The sequence below is a fragment of the Anolis carolinensis genome, chromosome 2 (assembly GCF_035594765.1).
Source record: "Anolis carolinensis isolate JA03-04 chromosome 2, rAnoCar3.1.pri, whole genome shotgun sequence".
In the NCBI taxonomy this organism is placed as follows: Eukaryota; Metazoa; Chordata; class Lepidosauria; order Squamata; family Dactyloidae; genus Anolis; species Anolis carolinensis.
Genome location: NC_085842.1, coordinates 313,250,619 through 313,278,005, shown reverse-complemented (window position 1 = coordinate 313,278,005; position 27,387 = coordinate 313,250,619). Strand labels below are relative to the sequence as shown.

Genomic DNA, 27,387 nt, shown 5'->3' with positions numbered 1-27,387 from the left:
AGTGATATCAAACTTTATTAGTTCCACAATCTAGATGCACCCTAGGTCCCCAACTCTGATACTGAGAGATGCTGATTTTCTAGGTATTTCAGTCCACAACCCTCAGTTCCATCAGTTCTAACTGATATGGCCATTAGAAAACAAATAAACAAAATTAATAGATAATCGGAAATCACGTATCGTAGAGACCCAGCATAGTGAAGTGGTTTGGCACTGGACTACAACTGGAAATGAGGATATGCATCTCCACACAGCCATGGAAACCCGCTGAGTGGCCTTTGGCAAGTCACACTCTCTCAGCCTCAGAGGAAAGCAAAGGCAAACCTTCTCTGAGCAACTCTTGCCTAGAAAACCCTTTATAGATTTGCATTAGAGTCACTGTAAGTCAGAAAAGACTTTTCTATAAGTCAGAAAAGACAATAACAGCAGAAACAACAACATGTATTACAGTAGGGGCTCGCTTATCCAACATAAATGGGCCGGCCGAACATTGGATAAGTGAAAATGTTGGATAATAAGGAGGGATTAAGGAAAAGCCTATTAAACATCGAATTATGTTATGACTTTACAAATTAAGCACCAAAACATCCTGTTTTACGACAAGTCTGCCACTAGTTTGGGAGCATGGCTGCACTTGTGTTGTTTTTGGGCTTGTTGGCCCACTGTGTGTTGCTTCCTAGAGAAATAATTGTGGATCCGGCTGGGAGCAGACTGTGTTGGATAATACAGAACGTTGGATGATCGAAGGTTGGATAAGTGAGACTCTACTGTACGTCAAGTGATACAGTCTAATAATGCAGTAAAAATAACACAGAGCCCTGCTGCATCTAAACACCAATAAATCTATCACAGCACAAGCTTCCCTGGACTGGAGTCCATTCAATTCATTGCTTGCAATGCATGCAACAAATTCCAGCCCATGACAATCTTATGCCAAAATGCATTTGCTAAGTCTTTCAGGTGCCATAGAGCTGTTTGATGTGTGTGCATACGGAGTGTTTACGTATCCATGAATTTCACTTTTAGGAAGACATATAAGTGCATAAGATAGGAAGCTATGTACTGAGGTAAAATGGCCTTTTCCATTTTACTAATTTTCCATTTTGCTAATTAAAGTGATTAACTACAACATTCACACTGGCCTCCAACTGACAGAGTTCTTCTCTCACCCTGGACTTTCCAAAGATATATATAAACCTTCCTTGCTCAGTTTCTCCATACCTCACCACCTCTGAGGATGCCTGCCATAGATGTGGGCGAAACGTCAGGAGAGAATACTTCTGGAACATGGCCATACAGCCCCGAAAACACACAACAACCCTGTGATCCTGGCCATGAAAGCCTTCGACAACACATCATATAAACCCCACTTGCCTAGTTTCCAACAGACCTCACAACCTCTGAGGATGCCTGCCATAGATGTGGGCGAAACGTCAGGAGAGAATACTTCTGGAACATGGCCACACAGCCCGGAAAACATACAACAACCCTGGCCATGAAAGCCTTCGACAACACATCATACATGGTAGAATCTGCTACAACTCAAGGGGCCCAGAAAGATCCAAAACCCTTTCCATAATTTACTCCGGAATGTTTTCTTGTTGATCCCTGTCTCCCTAATGAGCTATTTCATCATCAAGCCACATTATCCCTCCCATATCCATTTTTATCATCTATTCACTTTACTTAAGAGCCTATTGCTTTGTCTTCCCCTTCCACCTTTTTTTCTAAATGGGAATTTTATTCATGCGGGATTTTATTTTCTTTTTGGAAGGAAGTTGTCACTTGGTATCAACAGGCTGGATCAATTGGTATGTATTTTTTTTAATTTTGGTAGGCTCCAAATGGTGTTTGTTTGCTGGTGCTATTACAGGGAGGTTTTCTTTAGGATTGCAGTAGCCTTTTCCTTTGCTTGCTTCCTTCCATCCCTCTTTTCTCTCTCTCTCTCTCTCTCTGTCCCCCTCCCTCCTTCTTTCCCTCTCTCAGCCTTGCTCTCTCTGTCTCATTTGACAGGCAAATTTGCAGACATAGCCTCGGGATAACAACCTCGTTTGACAGTCAATTAACCGTGAATAGTCAAAGCCAAGACAGTTTGCATTACATAAATGGAAAATTAGATTCCCTTTTTTTCTCTCTCTCTCTCCCAAGAAACAAAACCCGCTTCCCTTCTCAGCCCGGCAATAGACAGACAACTTCAGTATCAAAACTTCTAATCACGTTCCCCTCCCCTCCCTCCCCCCAAACCCCTTGGAGACATTTAGCAATCAGTAAAAGGTGGTTCCATTTAATTTGTATAATGTAATTTTTGTCAATGTATTATACATTTTGTGTAGAGATCATTATCACGGAGATAATATAAATGTTGCCATAGATCTCATAAAACACCTTTAATGTCTCTCTGACAGATATTAAAAGCAATAAGCTGTGATCCTTTTTAATGGAAGGTTTCAAAGAGAACATTTCAATTATTGCCATTTTATGTTTTTCTTTTCTTTCCACCCTCCCCACCTTCCCAGCCTGCGCCATTGTGTAACCTGATATGTTCCCCGAAATTTCCTGCTGAAATAGGCCCAGCAATTAATAATCTTTTTGTTATTAATGTTGCAATGCTCCTCCCTGTTTGCATTTTTCCTTTAGTTATAATATCGCTGCTTTCTTAATTTATTTTCTATCCCCTTCTACTAAAATACCCAGTTGTTTAATTAGAGGGTTTTCAAGGCTGCAATCCTTTGCAATTTGAGAGAAAGATTGGATCAACCCGATATAATATTATTATTATTATTATTATTATTATTATTATTATTATTACACAGTCCTAGACACTTGGGAAGTGTTCGACTTGTGATTTTGTGATACGAAATCCAGCATATCTATCTTGTTTGCTGTGTCATACAACAACAACAATAATAATAATAATAATAATAATAATAATAATAATAATAATAATGCATCATCCGAAAATACATCACACAGTCCTAAACCCTTGAGAAGTGTTCGACTTGTGATTCTGTGATACGAAATCCAACATGTCTATCTTGTTTGCTGTGTCATACAATAATAATAATAATAATAATAATAATAATACAGTAGAGTCTCACTTATCCAACATAAACGGGCCGGCAGAATGTTGGATAAGCGAATATGTTGGATAATAAGGAGGCATTAAGGAAAAGCCTATTAAACATCAAATTAGGTTATGATTTTACAAATGAAGCAACAAAACATCATGTTAGACAACACATTTGGCAGAAAAAGTAGTTCAATACGCAGTAATGCTATGTAGTAATTATTGTATTTATGAATTTAGCACCAAAATATCACGATATATTGAAAACATTGACTACAAAATTGCGTTGGATAATCCAGAACGTTGGATAAGCGAGTGTTGGATAAGTGAGACTCTACTGTAATAATAAATACTCCGAGCCCCCAGTGGCACAGTGGATTAAAGCCTTATGACTTGGGTTGCTGTCCTGAAGGGTGCCAGGTTCGAATCCAACTGGAGAGAGTGTGGATGAGCTCCCTCTATCAGCTCCAGCTCCATGCGGGGACATGAGAGAAGCCTCCCACAAGGATGGTAAAAACATCAAAACATCCACGGGTCCCCTGGGCAACGTCCTTGCAGATGGCCAATTCTCTCACACCAGAAGCAACTTGCAGTTTCTCAAATCGCTCCTGACACAAAAAAATGATAATAAATACTTCATTTGTATCCTTCCCTATGGGGACTTATGGGGACTCAGGCCAGCTTCCAACATTGTAATAGGCAAACATTCAATGCCTTTATGAACAATGCAGAGCTAGATATGGCAAACGAACTAGTCAAATATGGACTAGTCAAAACTACGGCTAGGTGGATCAGTAATTAGCTAAGTGAACGAACCCAAAGGGTGCTTCTCACCAAGGCTTCATCTTCATCCTGGAAAGAAGTGAAGAGTGGAGTGCCATAAGAGGGTTCCATCCTAGTCCCACTTCTGTTCAACATCTTTATTAATGACTTAGATTGGGAAGGATAGTTTTTTTCATGTCCGAAGTGACTTGAGAAATTGCAAGTTGCTTCTGGTGTGAGAGAATTGGCCATCTGCAAGGATGTTGCCCGGGGATGCCTAGCTGTCTTGATGTTTTTACCATCTTTATGGGAGGCTTCCCTCATGTCCCCACATGGAGCTGGAGCTGATAGAGGAAGCTCATCCACGCTCTCTCTGGATTTGAACTAGCAATCTTCAGATCAGCAACCCAACCTTCAGATCAGCAATTCTGCCAGCACAAGGATTTAATCCATTGTGCCATCGGCGGCTCCAGGAAGGATAGCTCAGAATTCCAGAAGACAGGAGTAGAATCCAAAATGATCTTAACAGATTAGAGAGATGGCCCGAAACTAACAAAATGAACTTCAGCAGGGACAAATGCAAGATACTCCACTTAGGCAGGAAAAATGAAATGCAAAGATACAGAATGGGGGACACCTGGCTCAACAGCAGTACGTGTGAAAAAGATCTTAGAGTCCTCGTGGGGAACAAGTTAAACATCAGCCAACAATGAGATGCGCCGGCTAAAAAAGCCTATAGGATTTTGACCTGCATCAATAGGAGTCTAGTATCTAGATCCAGAGAAGTCATGCTCCCCTCTATTCTGCCTTGGTAAGACCACACCTGGAATCACACTGTGTCTAATTCGGGACACAGCAATTCAAGGGAGATGTTGACAAGCTGGAATGTGTCCAGGGGAGGGTGACTCAAAGGATCAAGGGTCTGGAGAACAAGCCCTATGAGGAGTGGCTTTAGGAGCTGGGCGTATTTAGCCTGCAGAAGAGAAGGCTGAGAGGAGACATGATGAGGGCCATGGATCAATATGTGAGGGGAAGTCATAGGGAGGAGGGAGCAAGATTGTTTTCTGCTGCCCTGGAGACTAGGACGCTGAGTAATGGCTTCAAACTACAGGAAAGGAGATTCCACCTGAACATTAGGAAGAACTTCCTCACTGTGAGAGCTGTTCAGCAGTGGAACTCTCTGCCCTGGACTGTGGTGGAAGCTCCTTCTTTGGAGGCTTTTAAGCAGAGACTTGATGGCCATCTGTTGGAGGTGCTTTGAATGTGATTTTCCTGCTTTTTGGCAGGATGGGGTTGGACTGGATGGCCCACAAGGTCTCTCCCGATTCTATGATTCTATATAGATCTATAATTATATATACTAATTTTACATAAGCACATCCCACTGAAGCGTTTGCAAATCCTCTTTCTATATGTGCATTTCCCTCTTGCAATATTTGCAAGCCCCATGTGTCTATGTTTATACTGTATCTATCTAGACATCTCTCTCTCTCTTTCTGTATTTCCTCCTGCAAGATTTGCAAGGCCTATATATCGACAGTCATATCTATCTAGACACGTCTATATATATTTGTGTGTGCATTCCCTCCTTGTAATATTTGCAAGCCCTATATATCTATATTCATATATATCTATCCAGACATGTCTCTCTATATAGATAATTATATCTATCTAGGATTTGCAAAGACTTGCAAACATGTGAGGGGAAAATCCATATATAAAATTATATAATTATACAGTAGGGCTTCTTTCTGTGTAAACATACATTGGATTGGGTTACGGAAATATCTATTTATCCCCATTTGGGAGCCTACCAGCTATATTTCTCCAGAAGTCTCCTGCCGGGTGTTCAGTTTCCGTGATGAAAAAACTGTGCTCCTTGTTTTTATCTGGAAACAAAAGGACAACATATTATATTATATATATGAAATTCTCTAAAATATCAAATATCACACACACATGCATCAATTAAAGTATGGAGACAGTATTAAGCATGCAAAGATTCCAATATATAGACAGGGAAAATATGCATTGCTTGAGTGTGAGCTCTGAATCCCAATTATTGATACAACAAACTAGAGGGGATTTTGAATCAATGGGAACTTGGCCAAGTCAACATTTAGTTAAGTTCAATTGATTCAAGCGTTGGCTTTAACAAATGATGTTAGTCTGCAGAGAGATAGCTGTGTTAAATATCTTTTAGCAAAACAAGAGAATAAAGGAATCCAGTAGCAGCTTTGAGACTAATCGGCAAGAAGAAATTTCTAACAAGCTTTGCAAATGAACGGTCTACTTCATCGATTAGTTAAACAATAAAGAGACTTGTGGAACCTTAAAGGCTAAGACATTTATTATGACATTTGCGGACCTCAGCCTTCTTCAACCGATACAAATATGCTGCAGCTTTGAAATCCATGTCACAATAAATATGGTGTTTTGTTGTGAAAGATGAACTAGTCGTCCCTCTGGAAAATATACAGCTAAATATCAGTGTCTCATGTATTGTGTTGATATATAAATTTATCATTGATTCATCAGTATAGAAACACTGTCTATAACAGGCATGTGCAAACTTGGGCCCTCCAGGTGTTTTGGACTTTAACTCCCACAATTCCTAACAGCCGATAGGCTGTTAGGAATTGTGGGAGTTGAAGTCCAAAACACCTGGAGGGCCCAAGTTTGTACATGCCTGGTCTATAATATACATATTGATGTGTCAACCCTTTGTACTCACTTATTCTGCATCTATGGGTTTCAACCATTCACAGCTTGGATGTTTTCTTTTTGAAAAAAATCCAAATATTTTCCCTTTTTGTATAAGAGATGCCATTTTACTACACTGTTGAATGTAATAAGGAGTTTAGCTTCTTGGGTATCTTGGAACTAAACCTCTATGAATACCAAAAACTCACAGTCTAATTAGACTGTATTCTAAACCGAACGGTTGCTAGGAGTTTCATGACAGATCATGTTTGAGCTAGACATCTAGTAATTTTTATGCAAGGCTTCCAAGAAAATTTCAAATTATTAAGGTTCCTCCAGGGTAAAAAAGAAAGAGAAAGACTGAGCCAGTTCTTGCATTGTGTTGGTACAGTGTAAATCTATAATCAGGTAGGTAAGTGATGGATAATAATATGGTGAATGCTAACATAGTGCTTTGTTGTTTGTGCAATTCCAGTAGATCACTGAAAATGTTGATGAGGAGTTGCGCACCATCCAAGTATATTTGACTACAGCTGCAATAGCTATACATGTAGAAATGTGTTTATGCAACGGCAGACTGGATACAGCCAGCCCTCCATTTGCACAGATTTTCCCATTGCAGAGTCAGCCATCCACTGCCAGAAGATATCTTTAAAAATCCAAAAAGCAAGCCTTGGTTTTGCCATTATATAAAACCATTTTATTGCACAATTATATATAATGGGACCTTGGAATATGGGTGGGTGGGTAGCTGGGCCAAAAACCCAGTGGATATCAAGGACCCATTGGGTTGACATTACAGAGGCCCAAAACCTTACACAAGCTGCTTGTGTAAGGGAACTTGCGTGCATATAAAACACCAACTTGATGCCAGCTTCATTCATATATGTGTGCATGCGTGTGTGTGTGTGTGTGTGTGCGTGCTACAGGTATAGGCATCTTTCTATCAGACTGGATTATTGAAAGCAGATACAACATAATAAAGAAATGAGTATGTACTGTTAATGGATATGCCTGTTAAATCCAGTGCAGTAAAATTATATCTATATCTATATCTCATATTTTGGTGTTGTAACAGAGCATTGGACTATGATACAGTTCAATTCCTTGCTTGGATAACTTTGGATGAGTCACACATTCTCAGCTCCACAATATTCTATGAGAGAGTTGCTTTCAAGTGGTCATAAATGAGAAATTATTTGGAAGGCATTACAACAAGATGGAAGTGGCATGCAAACACTTTGGAGCTGGAAAAACAGCTTTGAGTGTTACATGAAACTTGTGTGTTACTCACACAGCAGACTAATCTACTATAGTCTAATAGTAGCCTGATCTAATCTAGAATAATATGTTGTGTATGTAGGTATATATGTGTGTGTGTGGCTGTATGCTAGATTTAACATCCAAGGACATAACCCAGACTCCACCCAGGGATAGCCTTAGTCAATTTCAACAATGTTCTTAGTTGTACGTGAGTGAGAATAAAGAGAGGAGAGAGAGAGAGAGATTTCTTTGTGTCTTGCCTGAGAAATTATTTTCCTTCAGGGATACGACAACTTGGCTGCCTTCCTTGCTCTTCTGAATCTGCCAGAATGAAAACAAATGAACAGAGACAAATTAAAACAACGAAAACCCACTTCAGTCGATGAGCAATTAACAGGATAGAGAGGGCAGGCAGGAAATAAAGAAACAGAACAGAAGCAGGACTAGAATAGGAATAAAAACTATGCTTAATTAGTTGAGGTCTTCCTGTGGGTTTCTGGATCAAAAGATGCTTGGTTTTAAAACACCAATCTCTAAAATAGATGCTCCACGAGCCATGTTTCCTAAGCTGGATGCCCCCTTAATTTCATTGAGACAGACTTCTAGGTAAACACTTCTGAATGGAGGAAGTGCCAGACTGATGTCAGTGGGAGCATGTTCCCCAAATTGAGAGCTGAGGATTATATGTTTATATTTGTCTAAATTCTGACCCTTGTTTACTTTTGGGGAAAGTCCGGTTTGTGTGGGAGCAGACCAATCATTCACTATTGAAGATGATGCTCACTGGTTTAGACTTGTTTTTCCTCAAGAGATAGGGAACCTTTGATATCTGGATGTGGTTGGTCTGTAACTCTCACCAGCCCCTCTATCCACATGGCAAATGGTCAGGGATGATTGGAGGTATCATTCAATGGCTTCTATAGGGCCGCAGATTTTGGAGAACTCATGACCAACCAATCAAGTGCTATTTGCTATCTCTAGGTATACCTCCAAGTACAGTATACACCTTACCACTATGTGGTAGGGCTTGAGCATACAAAATAATGTGGATGTCTTGTTTTAGTCTATTTTCTTCCTTTTGGAAGCATTCGTCCAGAACTGTCTCAGACTGTATCATCTTGCTGCCTTCCAAAATGTCCATTATCCTCAGTCAGTTATGGTCATGCTAATGGGAAGGTTGGGAGCCTTTATCTTTGGAGACAAAAGTCTCAAACCTACTGCAGATCCTCATAGAAGTAAATGGATTTAATCAATGGGATTTATTTATTCGTCAGTTGATTCAATAGATCTGTTCTAGTTTGGACTAACCAAGAGAGGTCAAGCCAAGTGATGGGACTCAGACTCAGTCCTGTATAGAGCAGACCCATAAAAATCAAGCTTCCAAACTAATATTATTGGGCTGGACCTGTGGTTTCTAAACATTAGTCCTCCAGATGTTTTGGTCTTTAGTTTCCAGAATTCCCAACTCTTGGCCAAGCTGCTTGGGGCTTCTGGAAGCTCAAGTCCAAAACACCTGGAAGACCAAAGCTTGGAAACCACTGGGCTGGACTGTAGACATAAGCCATGTTTATGTATGTTTCCTGTGGTTCTTCTTGTGGGAACTTAATAAATGAACCTTGTTCACAACATGCCGTACATTTTCAGTTTGGCTGGTAAATGGAATCAAACAAATCCCAGGGATGAGATCCTTTTTACCCTGCTCTTGATTGAGAAGATCCAAAAGAGTTCAAATATTTAGTAGCAAGAAACCAGGGATGATGGCAACCATCGAGAAAATAGTTGAGGACCACAGATAGACATCTGCATAAACAAATGGGGATCTATTGAATCAATGGGGCTTTCCACCAGACCCATTCTTCTAGCCTACCAGCTGTTAGAAATTGTGGAAGTTGAAGTCCAAAACACCTGGAGGGCTGAAATTTGTTCAAGCCTGCTCTAGATAGTGTGACCCTCAGAAATAAGATTTGTGAGTTCAAAAGAGCCTTTTCCAATTTATCTCTGGTCAGAAGAAACTGGAGAAAAGTCAATATTTCCAGTGTTGTTGGACTGCAGGTCCCATCAGCCTTAACCTGGGTTGCCAGCATCAAGGAATACTGGAAAATGCAGTCCCACAATATCTGGAGTACCACAGTTTGTTTACTCTTTTTTTCATAGGACAATAATCTTTACCACGGATGTGAAATGCACACAATGCACACAATCCATGAACACACAACAAGGCTTGTTTGGGAGTAAGCAAACATACATGGGATCTGATTTCAAGCCCACTTGGTGCCCATTGGATGAAGCTGAAGCTGACATTTCAGTTCCATCAAGCTAAAGTCAACAGGATGTCTATAAAAAGAGATCCTGGGTAGCTCAGATCAAATTGTGCATTCCTGAGACCCAGATAAAGTTGCCTTCCTTTTAAACCAGAATGTTCCATAGTGCCTTTACAACTAATATCCATTTATTGACAGTCTTCCACATTTACAGGAGTTAGGGATGCAGGGCTTTCATGAAAGTGGGGGAAAATGCAAAGGAAAACCACTTTATTTTACTTACGAGAACATCCCACTCTAGATCTCCCAAATCTATGAAATTCATGGGGTCACCATAAGTAGACAGATGACCTGCAGGCACATATACTATATGGCATTTCCATAGAGGATATATTTCTGGACTTCACATGGATTTGCGAAACCACAGACTAGATTGAGTTCTACTGAAAGCAATACCATAGTAGAGTCATACTGAAGGACCTAAAAATGCCTAAAGAAGCCATACTTAGTTGGGTGTGTATAAATGAAACAACTGATACTGGTCCTGCAGATACAGGGGTTTAGATCTCTAGATGTATAGTAATAGCAATAAGAAAAGAGGCAGGAGAAATCATCACAAGACATTATTGGAAAATCGAGGGGCCTCTCTCTCCCTCATTTTTTGAGCTATCCTAATGAAATTTGCTACAGTGGTAGAAAACAAAAACCACTGTTAGCTCACCAAATCTAAGAATATTTGACTTATCCTCAGATTTTTGGCAAATTTTCAAAAATTTTATAATTTTTTTAAATAATAACAAACATCTGTTCCTGATTGAAAGTGTTATTTCCTGTTTCATTGGGTTGTATTTACTTTGAAAGTCATTGTTTTACTTCAGAAACTTTGTTTTTGTGGCTGAAACTTTGTTAAATTGGTGGACAGTGTCCCAGGAAACCATAATGTGCTATCATAGCATCATGTCCCTTGCGCAAAGACAAAGTTTTGGCAGTGTAATAACATTTTGCCATGTTTCTATGACAGAACCAATTAGGAAATGACATTTATCACCCAGGAATAGAAATCATAGTACACCATCAAATCACTCCTGACAGATGGCGATCAGCCTCTGAATAAGGAAATCTGTTCCTGGTTTGAAACTGTTTCATTGGGTTTTCTGGGGCTGAGAGAGTGTAACTTGCCCAAGATCACCCAGTGGGTTTCCATGGTTGAGTGAGGAATGAAGCCACAACCGTAGTCTAACTCTCAAACCACTACACTACACCATGCTGTCCCAAAAAGGGGCCACTGTTTCTTCCTATGAGGCTAACTACCCACATTACACATTTACACCAGGTTGATACCTTTGCAATTTCCATGGAATTTGGGATCTGAAGTTTTGGGGGAGACTTAGAATTGCCTGCCAGGGTGTTCTATTGCTCTAGCTAAGCAAAAGAGCCCAGAGGAAGGGAATGGAGGGCATTTTTCCAGTGGTGCAGCGGGTTAAACCACTGAGCTGCAGAACTTGCTGACCGAAAGGTGGGTGGTCCAAATCTGGGGAGCAGAGTGAGGTCCCGCTGTTAGCCTCAGCTTCTGCCAACCCAGCAGCTGGAAAATATGCAAATGTGAGTAGATCAATAGGTACCACTCTGGCGGGAAAGTAATGGCGCTCCATGCAGTCATGCCGGCCACATGACCTTGGAGGTGTCTACGGACAATGCCGGCTCTTCTGCTTAGAAATGGAGATGAGCACCAACCCCCAGATTCGGACATGACTAAATGCCAAGGGAAAATCTTTACCTATGATCCTGCAGCACACAACCTTGTTGGTGGCAGCCACAAACAAAGTTTCTGGAGAGTAACAACTAATTTCAAAGTAAGTAGCACACCATTGCCCAGGAAGTAACACCATGGGAAATTATAACTCCCAGGAGGACTCCAACGCATGGAACCATGGCATTTCAAGTGGGGTGCAAGAGCATTCATTCCATAGTGTAAATGCATCCAGAGAAGGGTATGGATCTTGGAAAACTATGACTCCCAGGACGGCACAGCATGGAGACATAATAATAATAATAATAATAATAATAATAATAATAATAATAATAATAATAATAATAATGGATCCCCAGTGCATTTATTCTCCAGTGCAGATGCATCCAGAGAAGGGCATAACTCCCAGGACCACATAGTATGGAGCTATGGTATTTAAAGTGGGGTCCAAGAGCATTCATTCCATAGTGTAAATGCACCAAGAGAAGGGTATGGACCTTGGGAAATTATAACTACCAGGACTACACAGCATGGAGATATGGCATAATAATAATAATAGTCATCATCATCATCCTTCTCTCCCAGCTTTCCCATGCAACACAAGGCACAAACATATTACAGAAGGAAGAGAAGGGAAGGGAACGGAAGGGAAGGACCTGAAAAGGCTATTTTTTTTAAAAAAAAAGAAATTGTTCTGGCAAAGTAAAACCTCAGTGAGCAAAAGAAAAGCTTTTCTTTTCAAAAGTACAAGGGTACTTTTGGCTCCTCCCACAATTTCCCCTCCCACAAATTGGGGAAATGTTTCATTTTAAACCTGGGAGCAACAAATGCCATCACATTAGAGAACTGGCCAAACATTCAGATCATTAACAAAAATCCACTTCCCCACCACCGCCTCAAATATTTGAAAAAAAATGCTGCCACCCCACGCTTGAAATTTGCAAAGAATGCTCTATCCTACACTTGAAGCCAAACTAATGTGATGAGAACAGTGGCTTCCCAGATTTTAAGTGTAGCACTCAGTGGAATTTAGTATATGTGATGAAGTTGCTAGAAAGGGGGGAAAGGGGGTGTTGTTTATGTTTACATCTTTGTAGGGGGCCATGGACCGCTGCGTCGCCTCCTGGGCAGCTTGGAGGATGTCTCTGGGGCTGTTGGTCCTTTTGGGGGAGGCAGCGGGAGGAAGAGCAGGGGGCTGCGAGGGGGAAAGCTGCTGCTTCTCAGGATCGGGGCCCCCATTGTCCTCCCCTGGGTCCGTCAGGCCTCGGCTGGGAAGGTAATGCTCCACCACCACGTCGGGCTCCGCTTCCTCCCGCATCTCCTCTTCTTCCTCCTCCTCCTCCTCTTCTTCTTCGGGTGCCTTGTGTCCCTCGACATCCACTTCGGTCTCCTCTTCCCCTTCCTCTTCCTCTGGCTGCCCTTCCTCAGGGCTGCTCTCTTCCTCCTCTTCGCTGTTGAAGCTGCAACTGGTGCCTTCAGGGGACAGGAGGAGGCGATGGGCACCCGACGGCTCCCTTTCAGAGCTCAAGAGCAGCAAAGGTGGCGAGGAAGAGGAGGACTGTGGGTGGGTATGATGCGCGTGGTGGTGATGGTGGAGTTTGGCCAAGCTCTCTGAGTCCTCTTTACCCCCGACGGGGCGGAAGGCGCTGGAATGGTGGTATGAAGAAGAGGAGGAGGAAGAGGCACTGCCCTTGACTCTCAGAGGTGCTTCTTCCAGCAAAGCAGGTGGAGGAGCTGTGGGACCCCCTTCTGCAGGAGGAGAGGGTGCCGCCTCCTCGCCCTCGAAGCCCCGGGCCTCCCTCTCTCCGCTTGATGCCCCGGGGGTCCCAGTTTCCCCGCTGGGGTCTCCTAAGTCAAGGAAGGCTTGCCGAAGCAACCCAGGGCCCTCAACGGTGCAGTTGGGGGGCTGAGGAGGAGGCGGAGGCGGGGGCTGGAGGTACGTCGGAAGACCAGGGAGCCCTCCAGGGGCCCTGGGTGGCCAGAACATGCAGAAGGGAGGGTAGAAAGCGGCAGCAGCTGCAGCAGCAGCAGCAGTGGCAGCGTCCTTCCTTGCGCCGGGCCAGAAAAGGCTTGAGAGCCCTGCTGCCGTCGGGGCAGCAGAGACAGAAGCTGCCGCAGAGTTGGCTTTGGTCCCGCTTTGTCCCATCCCCTCTGCCTCTTCCTTCTTGTGGCACAGCCCGAAGGCGGCAGCGGGGAAGCCGTAAGGGTGCGGGAAGAGCCCTCCGCATGACGGGAACTTCTGCAGCACACCCCCAAAGGATGAGGGCCCCTTGCTGGGCACCGGGATCACCGGGTAGCTGCGGGGGGCTTTGCTGTTACCGCCCCCTTGGACCAAAGCAGCCACCGCCTCCTGCAGCTCGGCCTCGGTGCCATCGAGGAAGCGTCCGCGCTTGGAAGGCAGGTGGTGTGGGTGGTGGAGCTCTGGTGGAGGTGGAGGCGGTGGCGGCAAGAGGTGCGGGCTGAGCAGACCCCCTCCTGCACCCACCACACCCGGAGAGGCCTTGACGGCACCCCCTAGAGGTGGGCAATGTGAGGTGGCCCCCGCTGCACCCCCGACGGACAAGGAGTGATGGTGATGGGAACTAGAGGAAGCCTGTGGGAGGGCCCTCTTCCGGCTCCCACCATTGAACATGGCCTTAACGTCCTCCCAGGCGAAGACCAGCTCATCCGGGGGGCTCTTGTCACTGAGCTTGAGGTGCCTCCGCCAAGAGTTGAAGTTGGCGGCATCGGGTTGCGTGTACTTGGCCTCCGGCACCCGGTGCGAGTGGAAGATGAACTTATTGGGTGAGAAGTACAGGCTGCAGTAGCCACACTTGATGCACTTGGCCCGTGAGCTGTTGTACCGGGCTGGGATGAAGCTGCCCCGGCAGCCCCAGGCGCACTCATGCCCCACATCGAAGGCAAAGTTGTCTGGCAGCTTCGGTGGACGGTTCTCGCCCAGGAAGGACTTGCAGAGTCGCTCGGCTTCTCGCTTGGTGATCATCCCGCAGCGCCTGGACGAGATGGGCATGGCACCTGCCCGGCGAAGGATCTCCAGCTGGACCGGGGTGCACTGCACACAAGTGATGCCCAGGGCCACCCGACGGTTGTGGATCTCATTGTAGCTGAAAGTCTTGAGCAGCGTGTTGGAGATCTGGGCCAAGCAGAGGCGCTCCTGCCCGTCGATCACTAGCGACACAATGGGGATGCCGTAGAGGACCACCTGGCCCACCTGGTTGGGCTTCATGGTGGGCAACGGGGGTCCTGAAGGGGTGCTGGCTCTGCGGGGAGGAGGAGGAGGGGGGCCCTGGCTCAGAGGGGGGCCCGGGAAAGCGCCAGAGGGATTCGGCAGGAGCAAGTCCGGAGGGACGACGGGCAAAGGGCTGCTGCTGGCCATGGTCCACCGGGAGCCCCTTTGCCACCGCCTGAAGAAGAGAGACAGAGAGAGAAAAAGGAGTTCATGAGGACTGGCACCCCTTGTTTGCAACTCACTACAAATACGAAACAATCTGAAACAAGTAAATATGAGCGCAGGCCGTCCCCAAGTTACAAACATCCAACTTACAAACAACCAGTTAAGAATGAGGGTGAGACAACAGTAAGTGAGAGAAATCTACCCCTCGTAAGGGAAATTCACTCCTGAAAGTGTTATTATTGGGGGAAAGGTCTCCACTGAAGCTTTATCACCAATCCTTGTTTCCACAACAAGCCACATTTTCCAAAATCTAATTCTCTCAGGGGCAGAAAGTGAGGTGAAATCTTCTGAACAGGGGCACAGACAGCAAGACGAACACTACAGGGGTGCTGACCCTTCCCTATGCTATCTAAGGCTTATACTTGGTTGGAATTACACTTTAAAATATTATTGTTCCAGCTGATATACCAATTCAAATTAAGAACAAACCTACAGAACCTATCTTGTTTGTAACTTGGGGACTGCATAAAAATTAGAATAAAACAATTCAATCATTTGTGTCCTTTAATACTTTTGATGTTTAATAGTTTAAATACATTAGCTTCTCCCAAATCTCAGTCACCCCATCCTCGGCAGCCTGCCTCTCGTAATTCCATCAATGCCCAAAGGTAGGTTTTCATGGGGCCACCCTGGCTGGTTAAGCGGCCTTATCAACACCTTTCCCAATTGTAATAACACTGTGGAACCCTGGGATTCTGAGGGCATCAACACTGTAGTATTAACACAGTCTGACCACACTTTAACTGCCTTGGCTGAATGTGATGGAATCCCAGGAGTTATAATTTTACATGGTCTTCATCCTTCTCTGCCAAACCATACTTCTCTCACCCTGGACTCTCACCCTGGACTTTCCACAGATATATATAAACCTTCCTTGCTTAGTTTCTCCATACCTCACAACCTCTGAGGATGCCTGCCATAGATGTGGGTGAAACGTCAGGAGAGAATACTTCTAGAACATGGCCATACAGCCCGGAAAACATACAACAACCCATACTGGTTCCGCACCAAACTACAGGTCTTATGATTCCATTGCATGGAGTCATGGCAGTTAAAGTGGAGTCAAACTGCATTAATTCTACAGTGCAGGTGCATCTCAGGAGTTTGGTGAGGTGCTAGAGCAGCAATTACTCCATTCTGGTTTTCTCGCTATTTTTGGACTTAAGCTCCCATCGTCCAAAGCAGTTGACCCTTATAGGAGTTGGAGTCCAAAACCCCTAGAGCTTGTGAATTTGAGTTTCCCTTAACCGGAATTCTGAAACAGAGTGAGATCTCTGTATCCACAGATGCAGCTATCCACTGCTTGAACACACAAACATATCTGGGTGATATATATATATATATATATATATATATATATATATATATATATTCTTTATTTATTTATTTACAGTATTTATATTCCGCCCTTCTCACCCCGAAGGGGACTCAGGGTGGATCACATTACACATATAAGGCAAACATTCAATGCCTTAACGTAGAACAAAGACAAGACAAACACAGGGCTCCAAGCTGGCCTCGAACTCATGACCTCCTGGTCAGAGTGATTCATTGCAGCTAACTGCAGCTGGTTGCTCAGCAGCCTGCGCCACAGCCCGGTATGTGGTGGTGTATGTTTGTGGAAGATTTCCTATTGGTGTGTGTGTATATATATAGCCCCCTTGAATGTGCCCTTTTAAATAAGAAACACATTTTACTATGCCATTGTACATAATAGGGCTATTTTGGTATCCGCATTGGGTCCTGGATACTGAGGACCCATTATATTTCAAAACCCCAAATGGTCCACATGGGTGGCTAAGATAGTGACACCTTTAGTTTCTGGAGGATCAACATACCCAAACTTTGTTCCATGTGCAAAATATGAAAAAATATTGTGTCTACCCTTAGTTACCCTAAGTTACCCTTAGGCTATGGGCAGAAGGTGCATTTGAATGAAACATAAATGGTTTTTGTGTTTACAAATGGGTCTTACCCCCAAGACATCTCATTATGTACATAACAGGTACAAATATAGGTATTTCAAAATAATAATAAATATCTGAAATCCAAAGCACTTCAAGTGCCAAGCATTTTGGACATTCAGCCTATTCAGTGGGCTCTCTTGTATCCATTGGGGTTTGGTTCCAAGATACCAGCATCCTCGGATGTTCAAGTCCCATGATATACAACGGAGTAGTAAAATGGCATCTATTATATACAATAGTGAGCAACTCAATCAAGTTGAAGAGGGAGCCTGAAGATTTGTGAAATGGCATGAGGCTACAGAAAGACATGCTTATTGCTTAATTCTCAGTATGAAGCAAAATCAGGGTTTGCTTTTTCAGATTTTATGACTATTTTTGAGTTGTGGTTAGTGGAATCTATGGATGCAGAACCTATGGATACAGAGGGCTGGCTGTAATATAGTTATGTACCATGGAAAGGCCCACACTCAAAGGCTGAATCACTTGCATCAAATTTAAATGCACCGGTGATTGGAAACTCCATAGGCATTTTTTTAAAAAGATACTGAAATAAGTGCAATTTAATAACACCAAAGCCTCTTAAGGAGGCTTAAACAGGCCATCTTTAAAAGATTTGATTTCCTTACCGGAGGTGGCTTATTATGGACAGAACAAACCAGTAATGAAAAAAGCCTGTAAGCCACTTGCCTGCATCCTCATGAAATAAAATTCCTATGTTGCTCTAAAATTAGACATGCAACCATCATTTCAATGAAAGCTGTATAACAAGGATGGGGAGCAAAACACTCAGGACTCCACACTGGCCAGGGCATCCACCAAGGGTGCATAAACACTGTAGAATTAAAGCAGTTTGACACTACTTTAATTCCCATGACTCAAGGCTATGGAATCCTGGGAGTTGCAGTTTGGAAAATCACCAGCAATTTTGGGCAGAGAAGGCTAAAGACCTTGTCAGACTGCAACTCTTAGGATTCCATAGCATTGGGCAGTTAAAGCAGTGTCAAACTGCATTAATTCTACAGTATAGAGCAGGCATGGGCAAACCTGCAAATGTGGAGAACCAAATGTGGTATTCAAAGCTCAACATATGAGACATAAACTCCCCACATCTCCTGATAGTACGAGGGTTGAATGAAAAGTAATGCCTCCACCTTCGTAACTACTCAACAGACGGCAGTACCGGTCTGCGGCAGGTTCCGGCTTGTTCAGTAGACTCTCCTCTACAGCTCCATTTGGAGGGAAGCCTTAGCATTGAATGGTTGTGTTGTTAAAGTGCGAAGTATAGAACCCTGTGCAGATGGTTGGTCAATGCGACAAGCAACGTGCACTCACTGAATTCTTGACAGCAGAAGGTGTCACCCCAAAGGACATTCATCAGAGAATGCAAGCTGTTTATGGTGATTGTGTTGATGTGAGTACTGTGCATCGTTGGGCAAGTTAGTTTAAAGATGTTGAGGTGGGAACATCTGATTTGCGTGACAAACAAAGAGTTGGACGTCCTGTGACAGCAACCACCAAGTTTCACAAGGAAAAGGTTGTCAGATTGAGTGATACGACGATCCAACCACCGAGTTTCACAAGCAAAAGGTTGACAGATTGATTCAGGACGATCGTCGTATCACTCACAGAGAAATTTCAAGCATCATTGGCATTTCACAAGAACGTGTGGGTCACATTATTGTTTTGCTTGGCTCTTTGCACGATGGGTCCTGTGAGACGCTGGTTGCGGAAACAGAGTGTCGACTTCTTCCGTGACGGCTTCAGAAAACTTGTTCATCGTTGGCAGAAATGTATCCAATTGTCTGGTGATTATGTGGAAAAGTGAATAGTGGTAGTTAAAGAGCACATTCTAAGGATTATTTCTGCGTTTGATCTATTAAAATATTCCCATCCAAACCCAAGTAACGAAGGTGGAGGCATTACTTTTCATTCAACCCTTGTAGAAGCACAGAAACAACTATCAGCAAATGATTTCCCTTCTCTTTCCCCCAGAATGGTGGCTGAGGCAGCTGCTTCATTCTGCCCAATGGTTGAGCTGACCCATTCTCTGTATATCTTTAATTGTAGAAGATCTGCGCACTTCTTTTTCCATTGTTTTTCTGGAGAAAGTTTCATGCTATTTTGCCATGTTTTCAAATGTTTGGCCCTTCACCTCCCATCAGCTTAGGCAATAATATTGAGCTGAAAGCAACACAATGTGATATATTTTGCCAAGCAAACTGCTCTTATAGATTCATCTTGCAAAGATAATGCAAAATATATAATGAAGATGATGGAAAAAGAGGCCTCTGCTTGCTAAAGTATATTTTCAAAGCCTAAAGATGGAACAAAGACATTGGAGGAAAAAAAAGTGAATTTGAATGTTTTCTCCTCCAAAACATTCCTAAATTCCATTTTTGCATGTATGTTGGGAATTAAAAATGACATCAAAAGGTACCAGATAAATAAAATAGAATAGTTATAGCACAACTGTATATGTTGGCAAAAGAAATAGGATTTGGACCTTGATATTACTCTTAAGCATTTTAATGTTATGTTTATTTCATTTAGCTGTCTTACATGTATTGTAATGAGGGATGATTGGCAAATGAAGTTGGAGGAAGGAAAAACACCTGACTGAATGGAAGACGCCTCATTCAACCATTTGGATGTGCATTCATTGCACAGCTTTGTCATTCTGCACAAAGGTTGCACCGTGCAATCTATGCAAAATTCCACATTTTGGTCTATATATAAGTTCCTTTCTCCAAAGGTCCAAATCTCAATAAAAATTATATACAATTGCCCCTCTGTATCCACAGATTCTGTAGCCACACATTAGACTATGGGGCAATTTCTTTTTAAATCCAAAAAGCAAACATTTGAGTTGTTTTCCAGTTAACAGAAGTGATACCATTTTACTACACCATGGTATATAATGGGACTTGAGCTTCCATGGTTTTGTGTATCCATGTCTTGAACACAAATCCTCACAGATATTACAACACATTGTATTTATCCTATTCTTCTCAATTGCAAGCAATTTTTTCCATGCCAGAATCTAGGTAAGAGATAATGATAGAAGTACCTAAATACCTTAAAGGTACCAGATTCCATCTGATCTTGGAAGCTAAGCAGGAGCAACTTTCCTTAGTACTTGAATGGGGGACCACCAAGGCATATCAAGTACTGTTGGCTATATTTCAGCAGAAGTAACCAGCAAAACTACCTCTCCCTTGCCTAAGAAAACCCTATGAAATTCATGGATAACTAACTCGACAATTTGAAGGCACATAGGTAAAGGTAAAGATTTCTCCTGACATTAAGTCTAGTTGTGTCCGACTCTGGAGGTTGGTGCTCATCTCCATTTCTAAGCTGAAGAGCTGGCATTGTCCGTAGACACCTCCAAGGTCATGTGGCTGGCATGACTGCATGGAGCGCCGTTATCTTCCCACCGGAGCGGTACCTATTGATCTACTCACATTTGCATGCTTTCGAATTGCTAGGTTGGCAGAAGCTGGGGCTAACAGCGGGCACTCACTTCACTCCCCGGATTCGAACCTGCGACCTTTGGGTCAGCAAGTTCAGCAGCTCAGCACTTTAACATGCTGTGCCACTGGGGGCACATACACATTACAAATAACAATATACTCTGCAAGGCTTTTGTAAACTGAATTGATAGGGTTGTGCCATCAAGACTTGCTGATATTTATGCTCCACACACTTCTGGGCAACTTACATCTCCAAATTCTTAAAAGACAACAGTGATGACAATTGCCTGAAAGTGTTTAAGGATGCAGTCCTAGCCAAAGAAATAAATTTTACCGACCATTGTCTAACCCACATTTGAATAAACACATATTTGGCTTGAGCTGAAGAAAATGCTAAAAATAGCACTGGGGTGATTTAAGATGGAAGTTTCTTTTTATCTCTCCTTTTGAGACAGCTGAAGTAATGCTCGGCAGAAGGGTTCAGCTTAACAAAGAAGATGGGAATAACAATGAGCTTTTGTGCTATGCCTAGGTATATTTGCAATGGCTATTGTTCTTGTATTAGAAGAACCTTTATTTTTTCTTGAGATAAAAAGATAACAAGTATTCTGTTTCATGAGTCACCAACTACTGACATGGGAGTTGTGTTGAGACCCAGAGAAGCAACCTTGAGGGTGATTCTCACGTAACCTGGACCCAAATTATGTAGGGTTTTAATAACCAACACTTTGTATTTTGCTCAGAAACCAGTATAATCTTTTAAATATTGGTGTTATGTGTTCATCCCTGGCTATGTCTGTAACCAATCTGGCTGCCATATTTTGAACTAAATGGAGTTTCTGAGCTTGGTACAGAAATAGCTCAATGTACAGTGCATTGAGAAGTCCACCATTGATACTACATACTAGCAAGTGCACTTATGTTCTTTAGATCTTCCAATTCTAGGACAGGGAACAGCTGGCATATCTGCTGAAACTGATAATAAACATTCCTGACTGCCCATCTATCTGAGTTGACATTTGGGGAGACGGATCCAAGAGCACTCCAAACTGGAACATAGTCTTGGATTGATTTCAAAATGTTTTCTTTAGGAAATCCGCTCTGACTTCTGGCAAGAGCGATCAGTCCCTTCCCTGAAAATTCATAATGTGAGGGGGAAAATAAGAAATAGAAGGAGAAAGAGACAGAAAAAAAATGTACAAATAGAGGATGGATGACAATTGGTTTGTGATCAACAATACTCACAAAGTTCCCTTCATGTGTAGTACAGCTGGGCTATGTTTTACGTACCCTCTACCTGTGTGTTTGTTTTTTGTAGCCTAGCCTAAATGTTTTGATTGAACATTAGAATAAACTTTTTGACAATGAGAGTGGAACCAATTGCCTGGAGACATGATTGGGCCTTCTTTTCTGGCTGTCTTCAAAAAGAGAATAGACAGTAACCTGCTGAGGATGATCTATCATTGAGCAAGAAGTTGCAATTATGAGCATGAAGCCTCATCTGCCTTTGTTATCCTGACTGTCTTGATAGCAATACACAAAAATAATAACGAAGGGGTCTGTTGGCTAAATATGTGCCAACAGTGTGATGTGTAACCCAAAAAGGCCAAATGCAATTCTAGGATGAATCAAAATGAATGTATTGTTTGAATTGAGAGAACTAATAGCACTACTCTATTCCATTTCGGGTCTGGCCTCACTTGGAATATTATAATCAATTCAAAGCCCAAAGGATCCACTAGGACTCAACGTACTCACAGCAATGATAAAGGTAGATCATGTTTATTCCAAGCCCTAGTATTTTGATAGAACTTCAGAATTATTCAGACAAAGACAAAGTAAGCATGAGCAATATCTAATGCAATTTGGGCAATTCTTATCCAAGGTCTATGTAACATGTACAGAATGTAGCCATTGATTGTTTGTTGCTTACAAGGATGTTCTCTGGGTAGCCATAATGTCAGGTCAGTAGCCCTGGGCACTTAATATTGCAGCAAAACATAAATGACAGAGCACAACAAAACAACACAGGCCATGGGGAGATGGTATCAATTTTTCAGAATGGAGTTTATTAGGCTCACTAAAAGAGATCAGCATACAAATGAATCTTTAATTCTTGTAAAGCTATCTAACCATTTGAAAAAAAGCTGTGTAGAAGATGGAACAAACTTGTTTCTGTTGCTCCAGAAACTAGGACACGAAACAATGAATTCCAGGGACAACAAGAAGGGAAAAGATTCCTGCTAACATTAGGAGCTTTACAAAAGCTGTTCAATCATGGAATAGAACAGCTTGGACCATGAGGACTTCTCTCTTTTTTTTGGACGGTCGCCTCTCAGAAGTATTTTGTGCGCTTCTTCATGGCAGGGAGCTGGACTTGATAGCCTTCATGGTTCCTACCAAGCCTATGGTTCTATTTAAGCAACTCCCAATGAGGGCTATCTAAAAGGTGATGGTCCTCCTGTTTTAGGAGTTCTCCTACTGCTTCCAACTCACACATGTCTAGGTCTGGTAAGCAAAATAGTAAGGTGAAGGAAGTGACCCAAAAAACCAACACTTGGAGAAGTTACATTTTTGAGACTACCGTTTTCACCATCTCCTAGACAACATGACCAGTGGTAATACTGCTTGGTGGATTATGGGAGCTACAGTCCAAAACAAGGGTACACCAACACTATAGAATCAATTCTGTTTTTACACATGTTAACTACCATGGCTCAATTCCATGGAAACATGGGAGTCTTTAGCTTTCTCTGACAAAGAAGGCTGGTACCTCACCAAACTACAATTCCCAGCATTACATAATAGCATTGAGCCAAAGCAGTTAAAGTGGTGTAAAACTGCATTAATTCTATAGTGCGGGTACATCCCCTATGAGTTGATTTAGACATGAAAGTAGATCCTGTGGGACATACTGATTAAGTATCACGATAGTGTCTTCAAATCAGGGGGAACGAACCTTTCTGACCCAATCAATGTTGATAAACTCCTCCTCCTGTGATGCCTCAACATTGGTTAAATATCACCACCCTGGGATTTGTAGTTTGGTGAGGCACTAGCACTCTTTGGCAGAGAAGGCTAAAGACCGTGTACAACTACAACTCCCATGATTCCATAGCATTGAGCCATGGCAGTTAAAGTGGTTTTAAACTGCGCTAATTATACAGTGTAGATGCACCCAGCATAATCTTTCTTACATGGCAGCGGGCTTGCTGGGGATCTTACAAAAGTCCAGTGGTGGATTTCCAGGCTGCATCCTTTAAAATAAATCATGAAGTCATACATTTGGAAGGGATCTCAAGGGCCATCTAGTCCAATCCTGTACAGGAATCTAAATAACCCCTAACAGGAAGACATCCAATCTCTATTTAAAGGCCTCCAAAGAAGAGGAGTCCATTCCAATGTTACATCAATGAATAGCTCTTTCCATCAGTGATCTCTTCCCTGTGTTAGCTGGAATCTTATTTTTTTCCTTGTAACCAGAATCCATTGCTCCATGCCCTCCTCTTTGGAGGAGCACAAAAATAAGCTTGCTCCATCTTCTACATGACATCACTTCAAATATTTAAATATGGCTATCCTTGTTTGTCCTACATTAGCACACCCAGGAGAAACATTTAATTTAAGCAGTGCCCTGTGACTGGCGTATTTCTGACATTCTGGGTAGATTTTTTTTTTTTTTTTAAAGAGAAAATACGTGACTGCCTTTCCCATCTTCTGATCAAGCACAATTCAAAATCCATCTCATTTTGCATAACAGACATTAAGCTGAAAATACTATCCCCAACATGAATGTATAAACTCTGAAATTCAGACAAAGCTAACAACAGATGTTTGATACCTACAGAAGTTTCCAAAGATGTCTTATAATCCCTGCAGAAAACAGAACGGTCTTTAGAACTAGGAGATGTGTTTGTATGTAGCAACACAGACCAGGATGGCACCTATTTCTATGTTTGTGCATTTTAATAATATTTCTGTTGTCTTTGTGGTGGCAGTATTTTAAAACAATATAAAGTAGACTCCTGGTTAACCAAAACCCACGAGGATTGGTAGATGAATGGTACATTGAGCTAAGGATATATCTTAAATGTTTTTAATTTATGTGTTTTAATGCTTCTATAAGTGTAATATGTAGGGTTTTTTTTAATTATTGGGAAGGGGAATGTCTCTATTCTGACAGAAAATAGTCTAGACGGTAAAAATAAATTCATCGTCGTCATTATGACAGTGTGTGCCTTTGGTCCAACTTTTATTAGCAATCTCAACCAGAATAGAAACTCATTCAATCAGCTGTAAAATTGTGAGTCAACACTTATGTAACATGTCTATTCTAGTTAGGACTAACAATTCAGGTTTCATCTGGCAAAACAGGAAAAAAGTCCTCTATCACTGGAAGAGTGTTAGAGTGATAGATTGGGAGCCCATGGTAGTGCAGTGGGTAAAACCACTGAGCTGCTGAACTTGCTAACTGAATGAGATTGGCAGTTTGAATCCAGGGATCTGGGTGAGCTCCTGCTATTAGCCCCAGCTTCTGCTAACCCAGCAGTTCTAAAACATGCAAATGTGAGTAGATCAAGGGGAAACCTTTACCTTTTTATCACTAGAAGAATAAAACTACGGGAGCCTAGAGACCCTATTTTCCTCAGCATCGAAAGAAGCATAGAGCAGGAAGAGACCCCAAAAGACCATCCAGTCCAACCCCATTCTGCCATGCAAGAAAACACAACCAAGAAATCAGAAGATTATTAAAACTTGGAAAGTCAACCATGAAGGAACTGGATAAAATCCTCAAATATAAAGACCTATCTCAGAACACGAAAGGATATAGTATTTACAATTTTTTTTTGCATGGTTGTGAAGTCTGGACAGTACAGAAAGGTGACAGGAAGAAAATAAATTCATTTGAAATGTGCTAGAGAAGAACTCACCAGATGCCCTAGATGGCTCAAAAGACAAATGAATGCTTCTTAAAACAAAGCAAACCTAAACTCTCCCTAGAAGCCAACTGAGTCTGTCATATTTTGGACCCATCACAAGGCAATGTGAATCACTGGGTATTATAATGATTGGCAATAGCAAAAGAAGCTAGCTTTTACTACAAGTGGATTGACTCAGTCAAGGAAGTCACAAACCTAGATTTGCAAGACTTGAGCTGAACAACGGTGCTCTTGGGGGACTTTCATCCAGAAATTAAAACTGATGGCAAATAACAACAGCAGGAACAGTAAATCTCTATTTTGCTTATTTTTCAGAATAAAGAGTGAGGATGGGAGCATAAGAGACCTTAAAGTTCAGAAGGATGTGGCCTCGGCATCTATTTTCCATGGACCTGTGGTGACTGGAATATACTACCAATAACAGGATTTTTCTTGCCAAAAGGCACATACATGAAGCAAGACTGACGTCTAGAAGAGCTGGTACGTTGTATCTTTCATGCCAATTTTGCTATGGGATTTAATTCAGGCTTGAAAGAAGCTATCAGAGGTTTTGAACCAATTGAATTCAACATTTTGGACACCTCCCTTGAAGATCAGTGCAAGACCTGCAATGGCGTCACCATCCCAAACTAAGTGCAGGTAAAGCATCCTAGGGCCATTTTATATTTCCGGCTTATGTATTACGAGGGTTGAATGAAAAGTAATGCCTCCACCTTCGCAACTCCTCAACAGATGACAGTACTGGTATGCGGCAGGTACTGGCTTGTTCAGTAGACTCTCCTCTACAGTTCCATTTGGCGGGAAGCCTTAGCATTGAATGGTTGTCTTGTTATAGTGCGAAGTATGGAACCCTACACAGACGGTTGGTCAATGCAACTCAAACAACGTGCAGTCATTGAATTCTTGACAGCAGAAGGTGTCACCCCAAAGGAGAAAGGCGTCACCTTCATTCTCATAACACGAGATGAGTTCCTGGCAAATTTCAAGTCTGTGCACTTTCATTTCGGGCGTCAGCATCCTGGGTACCCATCATACACAGATCTTCCGATAGCCAAGCCAAGCAATAATATGACCCACACGTTCTTGTGAAATGCCGATTATGCTTGAAATTTGTCTCCGAGTGATACAACGATCATCCTGAATCAATCTGTCAACCTTTTGCTTGTGAAACTCGGTGGTTGCTGTCACAGGATGCCCAGCTCTTTGTTTCTCATGCAAGTCAGATGTTCCTACCTCAACATATTTAAACTTACTCGCCCAATGACGCACAGTACTCAGATCAACACAATCACCATAAACAGCTTACATTCTCTGATTAATCTCCTTTGGGGTGACACTTTCTGCTGTCAAGAATTCAATGACTGCACGTTGCTTAAGTCACACTGACCGGCTGTCTGTGCAGGGTTCCATACTTTGCACTTTAACAACACAACCGTTCAATGCTAAGGCTCCCCACCAAATGGAACTGTAGAGGAGAGTCTACTGAACAAGCCAGGACCTTCTGCATACCAGTACTGCCATCTGTTGCGGAATTACGAAGGTGGAGGCATTACTTTTCATTCAACCCCATAGTTGGACTTTACCAAGATGCATAGAATGGACTGTGAGTGCAGATTCGTGTTTGCATAATAAAGACATATTTGCTTGATGTCTTCAATGTCAGAGGATGGCCTGCATGTGTGAATGGAGAATTGCAGATTTAACTTTATGGTTAAAAACATCCATGTACATAACCTCAAATGCAAACTCC

The 27,387-nt window shown here is 42.4% G+C and overlaps 1 protein-coding gene across 6 annotated transcripts in view; it reads right to left on the bottom strand.

Annotated features, from left to right (window-relative positions):
• The window catches only part of skor2 (SKI family transcriptional corepressor 2), a 91,728-nt gene that overhangs the window by 32,799 nt on the left and 31,542 nt on the right, over nt 1-27,387 (bottom strand). For all 6 annotated transcript variants that reach the window (XM_062972574.1, XM_062972577.1, XM_062972578.1 and 3 more), the window contains exons 2-4: nt 12,894-15,210; nt 8,056-8,116; nt 5,644-5,718 (exon numbers count right to left, since the gene is read on the bottom strand). In XM_062972574.1, coding sequence (XP_062828644.1) covers nt 5,644-5,718; nt 8,056-8,116; nt 12,894-15,182 — 2,425 coding nt within the window. In that variant the 5' untranslated portion in view covers nt 15,183-15,210. The remainder of the gene's footprint in view (nt 1-5,643; nt 5,719-8,055; nt 8,117-12,893; nt 15,211-27,387) is intronic.